The sequence below is a fragment of the Battus philenor genome, unplaced genomic scaffold (assembly GCF_028537555.1).
Source record: "Battus philenor isolate CCGP_79_NKW_IND1 unplaced genomic scaffold, ilBatPhil1.0.hap1 SCAF_7, whole genome shotgun sequence".
Classification (NCBI taxonomy): Eukaryota; Metazoa; Arthropoda; class Insecta; order Lepidoptera; family Papilionidae; genus Battus; species Battus philenor.
In genome coordinates, this window is record NW_027181737.1 from 11,830,239 (window position 1) to 11,851,310 (window position 21,072).

The 21,072-nt window shown below is 34.8% G+C and overlaps 1 protein-coding gene across 1 annotated transcript in view; it reads left to right on the forward strand.

Moving 5' to 3' along the window:
* Positions 1-21,072, forward strand: part of stan (Protocadherin-like wing polarity protein stan) — a 178,330-nt gene that overhangs the window by 150,397 nt on the left and 6,861 nt on the right. Inside the window, exons 21-47 of the mRNA XM_068774801.1 lie at positions 63-188; positions 939-1,179; positions 1,960-2,182; positions 2,734-2,876; positions 2,963-3,097; positions 3,893-4,047; positions 4,850-5,016; positions 5,483-5,755; positions 6,545-6,658; positions 7,826-8,000; positions 8,507-8,646; positions 8,820-9,006; positions 9,919-10,011; positions 10,553-10,662; positions 11,602-11,811; positions 12,660-12,846; positions 13,282-13,584; positions 14,302-14,532; positions 15,339-15,798; positions 15,884-16,025; positions 16,626-16,847; positions 16,967-17,187; positions 17,694-17,840; positions 18,254-18,451; positions 18,981-19,073; positions 19,556-19,672; positions 20,589-20,707. Of these exons, the coding sequence (XP_068630902.1) occupies positions 63-188; positions 939-1,179; positions 1,960-2,182; positions 2,734-2,876; positions 2,963-3,097; positions 3,893-4,047; positions 4,850-5,016; positions 5,483-5,755; positions 6,545-6,658; positions 7,826-8,000; positions 8,507-8,646; positions 8,820-9,006; positions 9,919-10,011; positions 10,553-10,662; positions 11,602-11,811; positions 12,660-12,846; positions 13,282-13,584; positions 14,302-14,532; positions 15,339-15,798; positions 15,884-16,025; positions 16,626-16,847; positions 16,967-17,187; positions 17,694-17,840; positions 18,254-18,451; positions 18,981-19,073; positions 19,556-19,672; positions 20,589-20,707 (4,932 nt within the window). The remainder of the gene's footprint in view (positions 1-62; positions 189-938; positions 1,180-1,959; positions 2,183-2,733; positions 2,877-2,962; positions 3,098-3,892; positions 4,048-4,849; positions 5,017-5,482; positions 5,756-6,544; positions 6,659-7,825; positions 8,001-8,506; positions 8,647-8,819; positions 9,007-9,918; positions 10,012-10,552; positions 10,663-11,601; positions 11,812-12,659; positions 12,847-13,281; positions 13,585-14,301; positions 14,533-15,338; positions 15,799-15,883; positions 16,026-16,625; positions 16,848-16,966; positions 17,188-17,693; positions 17,841-18,253; positions 18,452-18,980; positions 19,074-19,555; positions 19,673-20,588; positions 20,708-21,072) is intronic.

Here is a 21,072-nt window from a genome sequence, read left to right on the forward strand (position 1 = left end):
ATGAGCAAAGCTTCATCTAATTATAGTTATATAGACTTCATGTACTGATTTATCATTTTTAGGTTTACGGGAACATTTCCTATGTGATACAGAAGTGGACCTTTGTTATTCATCTCCTTGCGTTAATAACGGCACTTGCATGCGTCGTGAAGGAGGATATACGTGTGTTTGTGCACCTGGATTTACTGGTAAAAAACCCTTTATAAAATTATTTACTTAGCTTGGAATTAAACTTTATTAATAATTATAATTATATTACAGTAACATCCGAAATTTCAGTAAAGTCCAAAAATATTCTAGGTATAGAGAGTGAATTGCGTTGTAACAATACTTTGAAACTATTGTGAGCGTTAAATAGTACCGAAAGTTCAGAACAAAGATGGATAGAAAACTTAAACTGCTACGATATTATAGTTATTTGAGGTTTTTTTTAATAAAATTTTCAATTTATACATAAATCGATTTAACAGTTCTTTTATGATAGAACGTTTAGCGTCGTCATAGTTAATATTGTAAATTCTTGGAATGTTGTTGAATATGTTAAGTTATTAGGTTACATTCTTGGTGTTAATACAATAACTATCATAAGTCCGCCCCAGTGTTGAACTTATTATTGAGAACTATATTTACCTATCCTAAACGAGTAATGATTTTTGACGAATTGCTTGACTGAAAAATTAATGGGCGGGGCTAACCTAACCTAACCTAACTCGTGCAACCGAAGGCCGTTGGAGCCGAAAGGCTCTCAAGTGGCGACCACTTGCCAATATACGCGACGTAGGAAGGTTATTCGCTAGGTTGACCCACGACATAGATAAGGTCACAGGAAATCGCTAAATGCGAGCAGCACAGGGCCGATCATCATGGCGATTTCGGCATTACTTAACTACATTGATTGGTCTTTCACGCTAAATATTCCACTTAATATATACTTTTAGGTACGAACTGCGAAACTATTTTGACGAAAGCAACGTGTGACTTGAATGGCGATGGAACAATCTGCCGAAGTGGATCACAGTGTGTAGCGAGACGCGAGGGCGGTATCTTGTGTCAAGGTTGTACAATAGACGCGGAGTACACGACAGCTATGTGTGAACTGAGAGCTAGGAGCTTTCCGGCCGCATCTTTTCTTACGTTTCCTGGCTTGAAAAGACGGCACAGATTTAATTTCAAAATGAAGTAAGTTTAATTTATTTTACATAGTTTGTAGTGAAGAAGAGTAGACAAAATGTTATTACCGTTGAAGTCAAAACATTTGCTACTCGTGTCTGTCATGATTTTCCAATGTTTGATGTCATAGTTGATTTAATTACTAACATATTTCTTATTATGTTTAAGCACCGCCATTGCGCGAGAAACTCGAGTCTTCTTTGCTACTGCTACTTACGTATAAAAGTATAAACATACATAATAATGCAGACATTGCTTTTGAAAAAATATATAACAATAATTTTACTAACTTACATCTAAGCATTAGAAGAAACTTAATTTTAGGAATTCATTATAAATATTTTAATGATACACCAATATATAATAGGTTTTTATCTAATGATTGATTTAACAGTACCGTACAATTACACCATGAATTATTTTATATAGTCCGTGAAAACGTTAAAAAGTTATTTTAATATTAAGATAATCCTATTTGCAACCTTCATAAATGCTTGAAGGTATGCCAAATAAAATAAAAATAAATACATAATATAGCATCTTTCTGTTGCATTACATGAATATCACGAAAATAAAAAAACGCGTGTTTTTTGATAGTATCTATTATACAATGAATATTAACTATACTGGATAATTCTGATGCATAGCAGTCTAAATACACGACGTTCGCGCCGTGCGAAACGACCCAGACTGAAGATCGTCCGATTGCGTAAAAGTTCGGGAATTCACCGCGACACGACCGTCGTACGTATTTTGAACATAGAATATTGCTGCTATCATGTATTTCAGATTTGCAACGACATCTCCTTCGGGTCTGTTGATGTACAACGGGCGATATAACGAACGACACGATTTTGTGGCGCTAGAAACTGTAGCCTCTGGAGCTGGTAGAGCTGGTGGTGAAGGTCTCCGCTTCTCCTTTGCTCTTGGAGGTGCCCGCACCGAAGTCACTGTGGCGGCCTACGTCGCTGATGGTGCTTGGCACTCAGTGGAGATACGATATTATAATCGAGTAAGTAATTAATCAAAAATAATAAGACGATTTTTTTTTACATTCAGTGTAACGACACTCCTTTTTTAATTTTTTTGTACAAATGCAGTTTTATCTCAACATTACCTATTAATATGACCATTTATTTACAGAATATAACGCACGCTTACTTAATATTATTATAAATTTTATTTTATAGTCAGACTTAAATGTATATTAATGTTAGCGTTTAAAATTACAAGGTATTATTTATACGTAACGTATGTATCATATTAAGATCAAAGGAATACATGTACGATGCGGTGCAAATATTTCAATGCAAAATCCTTAATGTAGGTTATTATTATTTTAGGACATTATCATGTACAATGAAATACATATCCCGATTCTTGTATTTTACATATGAGAATGGATACAAATAAAATGAGATAATATGTCTCATAAACTAGGATTCTAATTTTAAAAGCTTGCACAGAATATAGTATTAATCAAATAGGATAATATTCTTGTAACAATAAAACTGCAGATTCTACACTTTCATCTTAAAAAAAAATTGTTTTTCCATTTCACAGACTGCAACAATGATATTAGACGACTGCGACAAAGACCTGTCTTTAGCAGGCGCAAGCGAATTCGGCATTAAATACGCATGCGCAAACTTTACAAGAAAAGAATTGCCACCACGCTGCGACAGTCCCACTGAAACGTGTCACAGGTACAGACCTAAAATAACATAATTTTAAATGAAATTATCGCGCAGTATTTAAAAACAATAAGATATAGAAAATTCCACTATCGCAGATTCCTCGATCTTACTGGACCGTTGCAAATTGGCGGACTACCGAACATTCCCACGAGCTTTCAAGTGAAGAATAAAGACTTCGTTGGCTGTATCTCAGATCTGTATATTGATCATAAGTTTCTTGATCTTAACAGGTACGTAAATTTTGATCCTTTAATTATCTTTGTCTTCAACGATCATACCCTTTAACAAAACATGCATTATTATAATTTATTTAGAAATCTCATCACCGCATTGAATATTGCGTGATGAAGTATGATAAATTGTCCGAACGTTGCAACGGCTCGCCGAGACTGCTGGCGCGGGCTCAAAGAATGCACGATAAAAAGAGACCCACCTCTTTTACGCATTGCCTGTCCCTGTCGCACTATTTCGCGGGCGCTGCCTTGGGGTTGTGTTACTCCTTTGTGCACTAGCAGCGTACTAGTTGTAAAACCATTAGTGGGATTCCAATCCAGAAACTCATAATTATCGTAAATTAAAATCACGAGAGGTAAAATTAGCAGCACACGCTAGAGTTACAGGTAATTGGTCAGATCAACACTATATGGTAAAGTTTCCGCATAACACCCAGGTAAGCAAAGAGACCCTAAAAACGAATCTATGCCTATGTAATATCCTAAATATTTATTAAGCTAATACAAGACCAATTGTCGTAATGATCTTTGGGGAAGTCTCAAACCTTGCAGCGAGCGTCAATCGGATGACATTATGTTGGTCACTGTATACACTACTATATTAAGTTGTATACACTCCTATAATATATAAGGCAATAAATTATTTTATATTTATTTATACATTAAGAGCTTGTGGTTCATGTTAATATTCATTATTATGTAAATACGCAACATCGATTAAGCGCCATAGAAACTTAAACATTATGAACCTTCTTTCTTCTTCTTTTGTAATAAAAAAAAACTTTGATACAGCTACGTGTCAGACAATGGGACGCTGGCCGGATGCCCTCAGAAACGTTCGCAGTGTAGTTCTGCGCCTTGCCACCACGGCGCCAACTGCACAGACCTCTGGGACTCTTTTCTCTGCGACTGTCCTGAGGGTTACACCGGCCACGATTGTGCGGAAAGTAAGTTTTAAACATCTTCCATTCCCGAGAATACAACTGTGTTCCTTAGTTAATTATTGAGGGTTTCTTTACACCATATGCTATATGGTGTAAAGAAACCCTCAATAATTATTTAATATACCTATGCTGCTAAGAAATACCTAATCAGGCAGACCTTTATTTAATATGATAGTAAATCTTCACTGCTTTTAACTGTATTATTTTGTATCTTTAAATGACAAATTGAGATGTTTAACTTCTATTTATCGCAGCACATATTTACTTTCACTGTGCGATTTATATTATATTAAGTAATGTATTGTATATACATCTATTTCCAAAACGTATCATTTGATAACCGCCCGCTTAATATTACCTTATTATCTATGTACATCCAATTCTTGTCTGATAGAAATCGTTGTTAAGCAAGAGCAATCCAATGTTTGTCAAGCGATCCTGAATAAACATCGAAGACGTAATTGTAGTAAAATCAAGAATTACAATCTTAGTATTAAGATATAATTGTTTCTTAGATTCTGATATAGAGATTTTAGTCACTGTATGTTTTAGACCATAAATCGTAGCATAAAAGATGATTTTAGATCGATACAAAAAGAGATCTTTATTTTTGTTTTAACCGGACTATCACTGTTGCCCAAATGGCATTTGCAGATTCAACGGATTTAAGTTGGCAGGGCGAAGAGTACCCCCTAACCTTAGACCTCTTTCAAAATGTCGAAGCTTGACGACACCCGTGGGAGCTTCGATACATGCTGCTATTTTACCGGATTAGATATTCCTAACTATTTCAATCTTTACTTAGCAACTACACCACCATGGCGATTCAGCGGCGATGGCATGCTGTCCTTCAACCCATTGCTCCGACCCATACAATTACCATGGCTTAATGCACTTACCATTAGAACGAGACAGCATGACGCCTTCCTAATGTCCGTGCAAGTGGGACAGAATAGCAGTGTTTTCATCAGTGTGAGTTTTTAAGTAGTTTTTTTTTTAATATCGTACTGAATATTGCCAGACGAACAATTTCATTAAAGTTTTTCTTCTATTAGGGTTACTCATAACAATTTTTTTTTTCAATTTAAAAGTAAATAAAACAATATTTAAAGATCAATCATCTTTTAATTATATTACAAAGATTTTTGTTTAGCAATTATAAAGAGTTATACCATATAGGATAGAAGTCCAACACGACCTCTTATACAGATGGCAGATAAAAGTGCAGATTCATTTATAACGTCACAGATATTGAAATTAATAGACTACAATCAATAATGAATATATACTATGTTAAACTGCACAATCAGATCAGCCGAAATTTAATAAAGAAATTTAGTTTGCGATAAATTATTATTTTGGTGGCCGTATATAACCAGTGTTCTTAATAAAATATAGTTGTAAAAGTCTTTATAAAAATATTGTAATTTTTATACAGCTAAAGTCTGGTCTACTTCATTATTCTTACAACGGAGAATCGATGTTTCTGCCTTGGACAAACCTCGCTGATGGCAACTGGCATCGAATAGAAATTAAATGGCTGGGAACTGATATCTCGGTTGGAATCGATTACGGATTAAGAAGCGCATTGCTACCGATGTTAGCAAACAAGATACAAGGACAATACATCGGCAAGATTCTCATTGGAGGCCCTGACACTACTGCCGGTCTTTTAGCTTCAGATGTTGGATATTTCGAGGGATGTATACAGGTTAGTATTTATATATAAAAACAGAACATACACTTGATGTTATAGAGTAATTCATTTAAATGTTTTTAACCGTTTGAATGCTAAGCAATTCTTGCAAGATCACACGAAAACTGATTTGATGCTGTCGATGTTGTCAAATAAAATAGCCTCATTTAAACAAATTTATAAATGTAATTAATTTTTGTAAGCTTTTCCCTTACGATGTGTTCAAACAGTAATGTGGTAAAAAATAAAATAAAATATCTTATGGATGATGCATCGAGGAGAGGAAGTATACAATGCGTATCGGTTTAATAATTATGAAGTTTTATTATAAAAATCATAACATTGATATCATAATGATTTATTTATTTTATTTAATACATATTTACATAATTAATAATAAGTCATAAATAAAAAAATACGTAGACGCATGAAAATAACCAACATAGTCAAGTGGATTGCGAAGTAAGAGAGGCAGTAGCAGGACATAGCGCTCAAAACAGAACGCCGCAGGGGTCTTTAAGTTACAAGGTGGACAGACGGCCTTGTTAACTGCGTCAGTAGGTGCTGGAAGCAGGCCACTTTCAATCGATCTTATTAGAAATCAAATGGGGGAGCTCATATCAAGCTTACATAAAAGAATATATTATTTTAAACTACCATCTATAATTAAATTTAATATGTCAAATATATTCATAAAGATTGCTAGTCTATATTTTAACCTGTATTGCCATAAAAGTTAGAAAACCAATAAAGTATTTATTTAATGTTTTTAATCCAATGTATTAATAATGGCAACATCAACAGGACGTTCGAGTTGGAACTGCACAGTCTCTACTCAACCGGCCAACTGTCCGAGAAAACGTACGCGATGGTTGCCAGTCAAAAGCAGATTGCATGCTCTCGATCTGTTCTCCTTACGTAAGTGTTAACTTAAAACTTGTGTATGATAAAAAAGTTAAAAAAAAGATGATTCACATTTATGAGTTATTGTAACTATATATTTGAAGTAAAACACAAAGTATGTTCCATTAGGAGTATTATATTATTAAGTACAAAGTAGTATGCAATATTTCAAGTGAATTATATAACATCATAATTTTTACTATTTGGAGTTCCATTGCACCAATAAATCTTAATAATATGAAACATCCACGAATTCAACCTTGACTTGCGTGATGTATTGCTGCTCGTATTTGCTCTCTGAAAGTAGAACTGTTGTCCATTAATATGAATTTTACATTACTACTAGCTGATCCCGCAAACATTGTTTTGCCAAAATATGATTTTTTTTTATTCTATATTATTTTATTCTTTATTATATATTCTTGCAAAAAAAAATATAGTTTTTAATTAACAAATAAAAAATAAGGATTGATCGTATAGGTGTGAAAATTTAGAGTTGTATGTATTTTTGTATGATGTATCACAAAAAAATAAAAAAAAATTTAGGGGTGGACCACCCTTAACATTTAGGCGGATGAAAAATAGATGTTGTCCGATTCTCGACCCTGGCCGATATACACGCTAAGATTCACGGAAATCGGTCGAGCCGTTTCGGTGGAGTTCAATCAAGCACACCGTGACACGAGAATTTTATATATTCCATTACTTTCATCCATAAGTACAAATGTACAAATGTACACATACACAAATATATGCGATTCCAGCGCAAGCCTAGGTCCACTCTCAAAGACTCTTGCACGCAGTCATTCCAAGAAGAGACAACTTGAACGACGTTAGAGCATGGTATGGTGGCTTTTCCATGTGGTATAGTAAATAATGTAACGGTCCGCTCTGAGGTTCCTAAGGAAGCCATAGTGTTTAGTTTCTTTAAAGAGGTTTAAGTTAAGCGCCTTGATAATATGTCACCTCAATGCTGTGAACTGCAATAAGATTTTTATGGCAAAATATCATTCATACTTGCATACATATATCGCGTGTGTATATATATAAAGGTCACATACACAAAGTGAGCATCAAATAATATTAAACTACAAATACCTGTATCAGTATTTCGTCTATGTATTTATAAATTGTTTAATTGACAAAATAAACTGCAAATATGATAAACGTGTCTTTTTGCAGAGTAAATGTGTGTCGGAATGGGACAGCACAGAGTGTGTGTGCGAGCGTGGACGCGTTGGTCCACATTGCGCAGCAGCTTGTGAGCTCCGCCCCTGTGGCGCGAACGCCGTGTGTGTGCCCGATGATACACACAGAGGCTACAGCTGCAAATGCGCACAAGGGTATACTATGACTGGTCAGTATACCTGTATAATTCACGATAAATATTTATAGTTCATTCGCGTTAAAAATGCAATAAATTGTTATTGTTTGCCGGCCTAGCCATGAACCGTAACCAATGTAACCGTTGTACAACTCAACCGATGCCTTGAAAAGTATGTTTTTAGCTAATCACTATGTTACTCACTTTTTAACGGCAATCTTAACGCTAAAGAAATATAGTCTACTCAGTAGTTGTTTCGTGTAGTTTCATTTGCATATTTGAATGAATTTCTTAATTTTTAAGGATCAGATACATTAACTATCGGAGAATATTAAATTATGGTTTAATAAAATTACTTGAATATATAAATATTGGCAAATATGCATCTCATCATATTAGTTATGTATACATATTATCGTTTATAATAATGGGTGGTATAATTTATTTTCGTTTTTCAATATGTGTACAATCTTTAACTAATGGAGTAGTGGATGAATATATTTCAAAGTATGGTGACACAAAACGTTTATAATGATCAGCTGATGGCTGTGCGGAAGACCGCGAGGAGGAATGTCCTGGAGGCTGGTGGGGAGTGACGGGTTGTGGGCCGTGCGACTGCGATGCCACCCGTGGCTACCATCCGCACTGCGCTGCGCGGGACGGTCGCTGTCGATGCAAGGTAAGTCTACCACTAAGATGTTATACCAGTCAAAATGAGTTATACACCTAGAAACAAACTATATAAATAACTAAAAACTAAAAAATAATAATTATTTAACAATCGTTTATATATGTATGTGTGTGTATATATATATATATATTATGTGATATGTATGACTCCATTTCTCACAGGAGAACCATTACAAGCCTCTGTCAATGGAAGAATGCATACCATGTCAGTGCTACGCCGCCGGATCTCTGAACAGCTCGTGTGAAGACACAAGTGGGCAGTGCCACTGCCGCAGTGGCGTCATCGGCCGCGCTTGCGACTCCTGCTCCAATCTCTATGCTGAGGTCACGCCTAACGCCGGCTGCAAAGGTACACCATACATAGGCTTTCAATTCCACTGTTAATCCTAGCGAAGTGTTTCTTTTCTTGTCATTTACCACGCTGTTGTAACGCGCCTAACGAAGGCGCATCAAGATATAGGCCAAGGAAAGAAGAGAATGAGGACCGCCGCGTGTGTCGAAAATTAACCGACAAAGAAGTGACTGATACACACCTGCGCGCGTATCTAAAGCGCGGCACAACGGTTTCGATAACATTTTACCAATAATCTCTCTTACTACAACAACTTGTAAAAAATGGATGTAAGAATATCTAACAATAGATAAAAAAGTAAAAATGGATAATAATAAATCAGTTGCATATTAAAATGTAAGATACAAAACTCAAAACACAAAATCTGTGATACTTTGGGAATGCAGAACAAGGATGAAAGACGATGATTGAATAAAAATAATGCTTATGGAAGAAAAGATTTTATGATGGATGAAAGAAATAAAAAGCATTAAAAATACCGTGACGGAAGAAAGAAGACAAATGTTAATAAAAAAAATATATCCCTCATCAAACAGGGGGTACTTAAAAAAAGCAACAACTGGGAAAAGGAACAATGACGGATTGGACTAAAAATCGGTTAATGAATAAAAAGAATTATTTTGACTGTTTCACTACATTACATTCATGTAACTTCTTCAGATCTATAACTTACCTAATAACATATCCAGCTCAGTCGATTACATAAAAGCTGAAGTTGACGTATTCAAAAATCAAAAAGGCACAATAATCAAAAGTCTAATCAACATAACCTTAATATATAAAATATTCTGTACAATGTACTGGCCCAAACGGAAGTTTCCAAAGGAATCCCTGAACTTCTAGCTCGATTTTACTCCATATATTTACATGATTAGGTAAATATTATTAACGACAATGTTTTATTTTTAGTTATTTATGACGGATGCCCTCGATCATTTTCAAATGGCGTTTGGTGGCCACGGACTAAATTTGGAGTCGAAGCAATCACTGACTGCCCTCCAGGTAACATTATCTTTTTTTTTTAATATGTTTTGTATGTGAACTTTGTAATTTTCAATTATTGAAACACGCCTATTATCTTAGAAAAGATACAAGTGATATAGGAAAGTCATATCTTTTGAATTGTGGTACCAAAAATAAACCAATTACATCTAGATATTTCATTTCACCATTTGTGAATAGAAACGAAATTGTCTGATAATAACGACCAATCTAGCAGTTAAATACATAAAGCAGTTCTACCATTAAAAATATTGCTGGAGTTACTTACGCCGCCTTTTCTAGAAACGGTAATGATTTTCGAACTAGTAGCAATATAACTTTTAGAAGTTCTCCTAATATCGATCACGCCAAGTTTTGGCCTTCTCAGATACCCACGAATCGGAATATTTCGAGTAACAGCTAATTCCCATGAGCTTGTTTTTTTCGTTGGTCCACCTAGGGAGAAATCTAGCAACACTACCTTCTACCGGCTTGTGGTTGCTGCTTAAGACATTGTTAAAATATAATTGAGTAAATAATTAAATGCCTATTTACTGTACAGGTTCCAGCGGCAAAGCGACTCGTATGTGCGATGAAATAAAAGTGGTGCCGTGGCAGGAACCGGATATGTTTAACTGTACAACTTCAACCTTTTACCAACTTCGTAAACAGGTATTATTTAAAATACTCCGTATTATAGTATAAATACTGCAGATTACATATAATAGAATATCTACACGTTATCTACATACGGTGATTCTTCCAATGATTTTTTGCTAATTTGTAATTGACGACGTCGTTAACTTGATGTAACAACAATAAAAAAATAAGTTTCCATGTCAAATTTTTGGCATATTTGATAGAGACACTATAGCTTCATACCTGTATTTCTGTTTGAACATTTTCTAGTCATCATTATTTCAGCCGTAAGACGTCCACTACTGGAAATACGCCACCCAATAGATTTCCAGAAGAACCTATTCGAAATCCGCTTCCTGGCTATTTAAATTTTAATTCAATAAGTAATTTTGTGTTCTCGTAGAGAAGTATAGTCCAGTCCGGAGCATATATTATTCGACCAGGTGATAAACTCACTTCGAGATCAATAAGAGATGTAATCCATTATATGTTGAATTAAGAAATTTTGAATTAAACGTATCTGCTATGTGCAAGTGAATAGATATCAATCACTCATAAAATTTGAAATATGTCTTTCGTCATTTCTGATTCTGCTAAAAGATGATGCATAAATTTTAACCGACAACAGCCATATAACAGTATCTATATGAAAATTGAAACGGCAAACAACTAAGATTAGCTTGTCACGCTCTTTAGAACAAGTTTAAAGTTTGATTCTCTTTTATATTTTTGATATTTGATTATACAAATTGTTCATTTTTATGGTTTTATCTATTTTTAATACATTTTTTATTTTTATTTTCTATTGTGTTATTTACTTATTTTTCCAACCTACATCAATTTAGGTAGTTTAAAACGCCTCTAGCATTAAGTTTCACGTAGTATCAAATAAATACATATTAATGTTAAGAATCCAAAGCAAGTTCTAAAAAATCCAACACAATAGATACGATTTTTTTTATTTGCTTTTAGCTGCACAAAATCGAAACGGGAGAGCTGACTGTAAATACATTCGTGGGAGTCCGTCTGGCAGAAGACCTCGCAACAGCTTGCTCTAAGACACCCAGGCTGTACGGAGCAGATGTGCTCGTAGCTGAAGGAATCCTGCTCGAGCTAATGCAGTATGAGCTGCATCAAGCAGGGCTCAACCTCACCCATAGTCAGGACAAAGACTATGTTCGGGTAACTACAAACATTCTACAATATGCTCATCATCTTTATTATTATATTACATGTATTTTCAATAGGACCGATTGGAAGTAGGTTGCATTAAGTGTCGTCCCACAATAGCAGGCAACATAGCGTACACAACAAGTGGACACTGGGGCCTTAAGGTTGTGAAGTGGAAACGACGGACTGGCAAGCGCAGCGAATGACCTCCGCCTACAGGGTGGACAGAAGACATTGTTAGGTAGAAGACTGGTTGCAGGCCGCTTCCAAATGGTCCTATTGGAAATGTATGGGGACGCCTATGTCGCGTGTCTTATAGAGTTAATTACTTCGGCTCAACATTTTGGGCTGATTTTTAGTATACACAATATGGGAAAAACATTGGATGCGTGAAAACATCTAAGTACTGGCAATTTAAACCAATGCAAAAATTAAAACGAATCAATGAGTGATATGAAGCAACTATAATATCACAATATAGTTACTTCTTGCTTTTCTTAAAATGTTCAGTCTACAAAAGTTAATGTTATGAATTTTATTTATTTTATTGCTACACGTACAATCTAAACTACTATCTAAACTTTTGGCGCCTTTTTTAACCTATTAACAAACTACGACTCAGTTTTAAAACGCTCCGCCCTCACGTCCGTGTGGAACGTAGTGCCACACTCACTGACGACGAACCGATCCTCTCCGAAGTCTAATATCGATTCAGCTAATATTTCTTCAGAGAAAAGGTTCACACCTATCTCCGAAAACCAAGTAGATATCAATTACTCAATACTATGCGTCAGGTGACGCATCTCACGTAGATTTTTTTTAATAAGCCTACTAATAATTTTCTTCTTCCCCACCCACAGAACATAATGAAATCTGCGAACACAATACTGAATGTGGATTACGACAAAGAGTGGCAGCGCATCACGAAACTGACGGGACACGGCGTCGAACATTTGCTTCAGAAATTCGACAAATACATCTCGGTGTTGGCCGAAAGTCAACATGATACGTATACCAGCCCTTTTGAGATCGTTACTAATGATTTAGGTAATGACTTATCAACCATCATTTTCAATACGTACTAAAATAATTATATTACATTTCACACGCAGATAAAAATAAATCCAAATGTCAATACAAGAAACATATGACGTTTATATATTTTTTTTCTTTTTAATTAATTCACAAAATTAGTTTTTTTTTTCGTCATGGTATACATAAAACATATTTTTATTAATAATTATAATTACATTTAGTTGTTAGAAACTTTTTGGATTTGTTATGAAAATTATATATAATTTATTTTGTTTATCCTATTTCTTTCATTTACTGTAATCAAGTAAAATAATAATAAATGTTGTTATTGTTATTTATGAATAATATCGATTTATTTATTTGGATTCTGAATAAATGTTCATTATATACATTATAGGTGCTTCGCTAATTTTGTACGTAAATCTAATTTTATATTGTTTTCCGTAGTAATTGGAGTGGACATAGTAACAGCAGAATCAATATATGGCTTTGAACCTACGCAACTGAATCGCTACAATACGGAATCTATAACAACTGAGCGAGTAGTACTTCCGGATACATCGGCTTTCATACATTCACCAATACAGCCTGGCTATTACGGGAACAGTAAAGCGAAATCAAAGAAACCATCGAGTCCAACCGTGTCATTTCCAAAGTATAATAACTATGTAAAAAGCAAAAGCAAGTTTGATAAATATTCAAGAGTTCTATTACCACTGGATTTGCTAGGAATTAATAGCAATACAGAAGGTAATATATAATAATAATAATATTAACAACGATAAAAATAATTAGTGTTAAATTGTCAATTATGAAAGATTAATAATTTATAAACTATTAATATTATCACTTACACCAACTGCCAAATCTTGAAGTAAATCTTGTATTTTAAAAGTTTGATATTTGTTTATATTTCAATTAAAAATAATACAGGTTGATTAGTTATATAGATAAAAGCTTTCAAGGGGTGAATATATATCTCATTTGCAGTCAAATACCATACGGTACGCCCTGTCCAAAAATTAATTATTTAACAGATAATAAATAACTTATAGATAATATAAAATAAAAAGCGTTTTCAAAAATCGAATTAATACATATTAAAATTAATCATTTTTTACTATATGCGTTGCAGACATTGTACCGCCAGAAGTTATTAGCCTGACGCCGTACTATAGATAAAATATACTAATTTAAAAATTTTAACACTGGTTGCAAGGTAATCGAAAATACGACAAGTGCTATACGTTCACTCGCCTCCTTCAAAGATTTTACATCTATAACCGATGACCCCCTATAACTTATTTCAAATAAAAATAATTAGTGTGAAAGTGTCCCGACATGAATAGGCCAAATACTGTGTCTATTCTGATTGATTTTTATTTAAAATACAAAAAGAATTACAACATTACATTATACTCAATATTAGAGTAAAAATGACGATAAGTAATATTATTTATATTACAGAAAACATGGTAGCAGTTTATGAGTCCCGCGCTGTGTTCTCGTATCTGCAATACTCGCGCAACACGTCCCAATTGATGCCGTTGCGAATGGACGACTCTGTTAGCAGACGGTGGGGTGTCAACATTACCATAGGCTCACCCATACTGCAGCTTGCTTTGTTCGTACCTGAATTTGTGTGGAAGAAGGAAGCCAGCGACAACGAGAGCATTGACAACTCAGGTGATATGCCAGGTAAAATTTAATTTTTAATTTGATTATCTAATAAAAAATCAGTATTAAATGTACGGTATTTTAGTTAATGTATATTCCAATCTCTCCTTAGGTTATATATGCTTAATATTATATATTTAAATGTTATGTATTAGAATTTACTTACTACTTATTTTATTATGGATCCAAACAATTGACAGACCAAACTTACTGCTCTAAACATGTTTTTTTATAACCCGAAACCATGATGTACGAAATCTTCATGCGTATAAAAGAAAATACAGTCGTTGGAAAATGGTGGCCGCTTTATTCGCCTATGAAGTGGAAGAGGAAAGAGCAAAATGCGTGTCATGTTCATTTTGTTTAATATTTTTGTTTACTTTTAAATAAAAACTCATGTAACTATTCTTCATTAAATCATTTCATTTCTCAAACCTGATTAGTTAATAAATTGTTACTAATTCTCCTGTGTTTGTTTGCGTGTAAGAAAATATATAGTTTTTGAAAACGGACATTAAAAGTTCTGTACATAAATTTCTTTGAATTTTTAAAAACATAAAATTATTAAGAAATCACCTCTGTCGACACAAACCTAATTTTTACTTGAAAGTGTTAGTTTGTTTATTAATATAACGCTTGCGAGATCTGGAATATTCCGGAATGTGTATGCAAGTTTGAAATTTTCCGATCAAAAGTAGACCTCGTTGTACGATTTTAAAATTTCAATATCAAACACGGTTTTCGCCGTAATATTATTATAAGGAACATTTATAATTAAAAGCATGACATGTTTCTAAGCGCTCATATATGATTTTAAATATTATTAGGTGTCGTCTACGCGAATAAGGGTCAGAATCATCAAACACAGACAAACCAAATCGGGTCAAACTCGCAGTCCAGGAGCTCTTGGCCACATTCAAACGACGAAGACAACAATAACGAACATCACGGACCCGTTGTTATTCAACCAGCCTACAAGAAACAGGATAAAACAGGCGACAGTGAAATTTCGCACGAAAATAATTCTTTACATAACACAGATAACACCGCAAAAGTTGACAGCGTAAACACGCTAAAAGTGATGGCATTAGTACTGGAAAGTAACGATAAAAGCAAAGATGGCACTAATTCAAGTAAAAACGTAGAAAAAAAGAAATTAATTTACAAAAGCTTAGGAGGTATTAGATTGAAAAAGCCTATACGACTACAATTGTGGTTAGATATAAATAGAGAAACGTTTGGTTCAAGAACCAATCCGCAATGTGTTCATTGGTCAACATTGAGAGGGTAATATTATTTTGATTATTTTTAATATTTTTTTTCTAAATCTTGTTCCATTCTTTATGTATTGGTTCGTTTTTGATCTTCTTAGATCTGGAGAATGGTCCCGCGTTGGCTGCCACACTGAAATTGATTACGATTGGTCGCCTTATTCCAATGAACCTTTGCTTATAAATTGCACTTGCAATCACCTTTCAACTTTTGCTGTTTTGGTTGATGAAGTTGACATTGAGGTATGTATTATTATATCACAGACATTAAGTATAAAAATAAAGACAATACTTCCATCGGAATTAATTTAGTTTGCCTTGTAGATTTTTTAGCTTCATCTAAGAAGAGTGGAATGTTCACGCAAGGACATCCGTCTTACTGGCTACTACAACCAAAATACTTTTTAAGTCTTAAATTATTGGTTTGACTAATCAGATTACTAAAATCTTTAGTCTCTAATTATAATATTTACCTGAATTAATTTCAAATCAGCAAAATTTCCTGTCGCTTTTAGATTAAAGCCTTTAGGGGCACGAGAGTAGATAAAATTTGCGTAAGAGAAAAAGAACTTAACGCAAGTTTTGAAAATATAGACTTTGTAGCTAAGTCAACTCAAAATAAAGAAGGCTAAGTTCCCGGGATGCGAATGTAGGACGCCCACCGTCAAGGTAGATAAACGACCTTGTTAAGATCATCAGAACACGCTTGATGCAGGCAGTTATAAATTGATTCTTTTGGAAAGTTCTGGAAGAGGTCTTTGTCCAGCGCTAGACGTCTTAATGCTTAAATGATAATGATAATGAAATTTTACATGCTTACACATACACGTTTTCTCATTGCAGTTTATACCCGAGCCATCTCTATTGGAATCCGTGACGTCGTATACGGCATTCAGTATTTCCCTCCCGCTCTTACTCACTACATGGGCCGCCCTTTGTCTCATGCGAGGTGGAGCTGCTACAGTCTCTAATTCTATACACAAGCATCTAATCTTCTGCGTGTTTATGGCTGAACTCCTTTACTTAATTGCGCTGAAAGCCAGGAATTCTTTAGTACAAAACGAGGTAATATGTTTACATATAATACTAGAAACATGTAATTATATAAACTTGTAGTATAGTAGTTAGCATTCAGGCTAACTGCCACTGGTATACTATAAGTACAAAGTAAACTTATATACTAGTTCGCGTGCAAGCTGATCGCCATGTCGCTGCACTACTGGTGGCTGGCGGCGCTGGGCTGGGCAGCATGCGAGGCTTGGCAACTTCGGCGACTACTTCGGGAGCTACGTGACGTCAACCACGGAGGACTGGCAGCCCCTCTCGCTGCAGCATACGCTGCCCCTGCAGTCGCTCTAGCTCTGGCAGCTGCCCACCGCCCACATCAATATGGCAACGCCCTTTTGTAAGCATCTTTCATTTACTTCTTTTATGCTTTTCTACTGCATTCTCAAATAAGGATTTCTTTTTTGGTTTCTCCATATCCTTTATTATGTTTGAAGTTCTTTTAATATTCTTACTGTGTGATATAAGCGGCCTAGCGAAGAATATTCTGTGCAAATGGAATATCCTCTGTCTTTATTAATCACGAATAACATATCAACTCTCAGTTTAAAAGATGAATGTAATCAATGCTGGCATTAAAAAATACGAAAAAAAATATTATCGACGATTGGCGTCACATGTGGTTTACGAGGCGACTTCGAGGACAGATTGTTCTCGAATGGCGAGATGTTTTATGTTTGTTTTGCTGTTTGTTTTGCTTATCTTATTGTAATTCCCGTGTGTGTGTGTACAAGCGCACCTATTCGAAATGAGACCGCGTAAGAGCTGCGGTCTTCCATAGGCTTACTTTATATTTTGAACAATGTTATTGGCATTTTTTATTAAATTGTAAAAATTGGTATACAGCTGTTGGGTGAGCTGCCACGAGCCGGTGGTGTGGTGGGTGGTGATCCCCGCCGCGGTTTACGCGGTGGTAGCGCTCATATTCCTCGCCGGCGCAACCCACGCGGCTTTCACTGTACGAGACCACGTCACCGGATTCGGAAACCTGAGGTAACATTCTTGTAGGATAATAAAAATTTATCGAACATTTGAAATTTAGTTGCAGAATTACATTCCAAATGTTCGATTAATATTTTATTTAGAACAAAATAAACATAATGAGAATAGTTTTAGTCAACGAACATAGTATTGCCGTAAATTAAACCATGTGTATGCGTTTAGCGGGTGGAGGTTGATAGAGGGTACTCGTTTTTTCTTGATGGTGAAGAAAGTGATAGTAAGAACTGATCGAGGAGATGTATTGACATATTGACAGAGACTATTTAAACTGATCAATATTCAAAATCCTTTATGCAATAAGGACATTGAACAATAAATATTTCGTAGAGCAGAAACAACACGGTTCACTGCCAGTAATTACATAATAATTACGTCTTTATTAAACCAAAGTGTTTGGCCAGCAGGATGTTGCTGGCGATAAGCATCATCTGCCTTCCGCTACTATGCGTCTCTTGGGCGAGTGCCTTGATCCTGGGAAGCGAGGCAGGAGGTCGTCGCGCTGCTCTGAGCTCCCTTCTAGCAGGTGCTGTCACTCTACACGCGGCTGCAGCTGCCCTCGGACATGTCATGCTCAATATACGCGTCCGAGATAACTTGCGCAGGTATAGATACACTCTCTCTCTCTCTTTTTCTCTCCTATAGAGAAGGCTTAACACTAACAGTATTTAATACTTAACTATCCAACATTACCAGGCTAATGACAAACAAATATAAATTTAAAAAAGTACATGTCAAGATCACGTGGACTCGGTGCATAGTAATAGTATATATTTAACGAGTTTTTTTTTTACGGGAACACATTAAAAATAAATTTTGGTAACTTTCACTTCTTTCAAAAGATCAAATTCGTTTAATTTGCTTTCGTTTCCACAGACATTATATTTTTTAACAATAAAAAATAATTCACTAAGATTTTTTCAAAGCACAGTGGCAAGGGATGGCAAATTACAACTTTTAAATGTGCCAGAGTAAGTCAGCCATTAAATACAACAATTGGTAATTGATTATCGAGCCAGTTATAAGTGCTCTAAAGATCAGAAACTTCTACAAATCAAATTAATTTATGTAAATTATTTATTTGCTCAAAAATATTTCTTAGTGTACATAATGTACATGTTTACTTGATTACAGAACTGTACTGCGATGCCTAGGCAAGAAGGTACCGTTAGCTGACACCTCCATCATTGTCAGCACCAGCGCTCAGAATCTCTCTCAAGTCAACAGGTATGATTGTTTTAATAACTAACTCATCTGATATAAAATGTATGTAATATGAAAGAGTCATTCACAAAAAACTAGAAGTTATAGTTCCTTTTGTTAATCTAAAAGTATTAGGCATTCAGATCCGATATAGACCACTATAAAAATATAACATCAAGCCAGACACTATGGGTATAATCATTGTAATGGATAAAGTTAAATAAAAAACAATAATCCGATTATATAAAGACAAATGTGAAGTGAATTAAAATATCAATTCGTCATAATGCAAATACAATTTATAATAATAACTATATTTTATCTGACATTACGAATCAACGATACGTAAATTTAAAATTAAAACAAATTAATTAATAACAAATCATATTTTTTATCCATTATGGTATAATTTCAAATTGTATTATAATTCGCTAAATATTTATACCTGATAATTATTTCGTAAGTGTTATGAACTACATGTGATTGCTGTTATTTCGAACGTACAGATCGGCCTTGGCGTATCACAGCGGCGGCGAAACAGGCCGCCAGTTACGAAATATTGGGATATCAGCCTCTTCGACTACCTCGCGATCGACTACGAAAACCAGTTCCAGTCCCTACAGGTTACAATTTATATACAAGTACAATTTATAGGGGGTAGTTTTATGTGTACCTTCGATATCTATATATTTTTACATACTCCTTAGTCAGCTCACATTGTTGGTACCGAAAGATTTTCGAGTGGCGAAAGATAAACGCAGCGGGGATTCCCCACTAAGTGGACTTCTCGCGGAATGTCGCTAGATTTGGGCAATGCCAAACCGATCGTCATGGCGATCTTTGAGGGTGACCCGGTGACCGGTTGACATGATGATGGTAGTCTTGAAACAAGACTTAAAAAGAATAAACCAATTTAGCATATTATTATTCAATTACAACCAATTGATATTAATCGACATCATGAGAAGAATACCTAAAGAACACTATATATGATAAGAACTAGAATTGAATTGAGTTTACGTTAAAAAGCATCCTACAACTTAAATTACATTGTTGAGCCGGTTCCAAATGTACCTTAATCTGAGAAGATTTCACAATCAGAATTTTCGTGATTTAAATTCGCAGTTATTATCTTTCAATTATACGCTTTCCGACCCATTGATGACCTTAGCATACTCCATTCGAATCAAGCCAAATTCAAGAAATTAATTAGGATTTATATCATTCAGTTTGCAAAATGCAATTATTTATATGTAAAATAAAAATTTCCGACTTTTACCGTCAGTTTTGGCCATATAGCAAAAAGGCCTAAACAATAAAAACTTTTGTTCGAAAAATACGCCGTCCTGCTGGACAACAGGACCACTCGGCTCATCTCTAATTGTTTTTTGTTTAATGGTTGCAATACATAGCTTATGGGAAACGTTTCTGATGAACCTAATACACGGATAACCCTATTGAACCGCGTGGACTATATGGATATATTCAATTTTTTACTAATTGTTAATTACACTTTAAAATGAAAAGTTATCGTTACAGCCGAAGCGACGGACAACTGCGTCACACTAGCACGTCAACGTCTAACTACAACACGAGCGCCAGTGACATGCCGGCTTACTTGAGAGGATTTGACTCTTCACTCAACACTGGAAAAGACGGTAATAAATACTTTATTATAAAGTTATCGAGAGGTAAATTAGCCTTAAATTACTTTCGCAGCCTTAAACAATTCCTCTCATATTGCTAAAATATTGTTACGCAGTTTTGTTATATATGTATTTATATAAATCAAATATAATAGTGATATATTCCGAGATATACGAAGATATAATTAAAAATGTGACAGGATGTAATTTATTTATTTCTTTAAGTTTATTTCGTAACACATACAGATACGACAAAAAAATTAGCAATCCAATAATTGGTAAACGGAGTGTAAGATGATTTACTGAACGAGGCCTGTATGAAAAAAATGGATGAATGCGGAAGTATAGCTCTCTCTCTCTCTCCTTTCCCTCTTTTC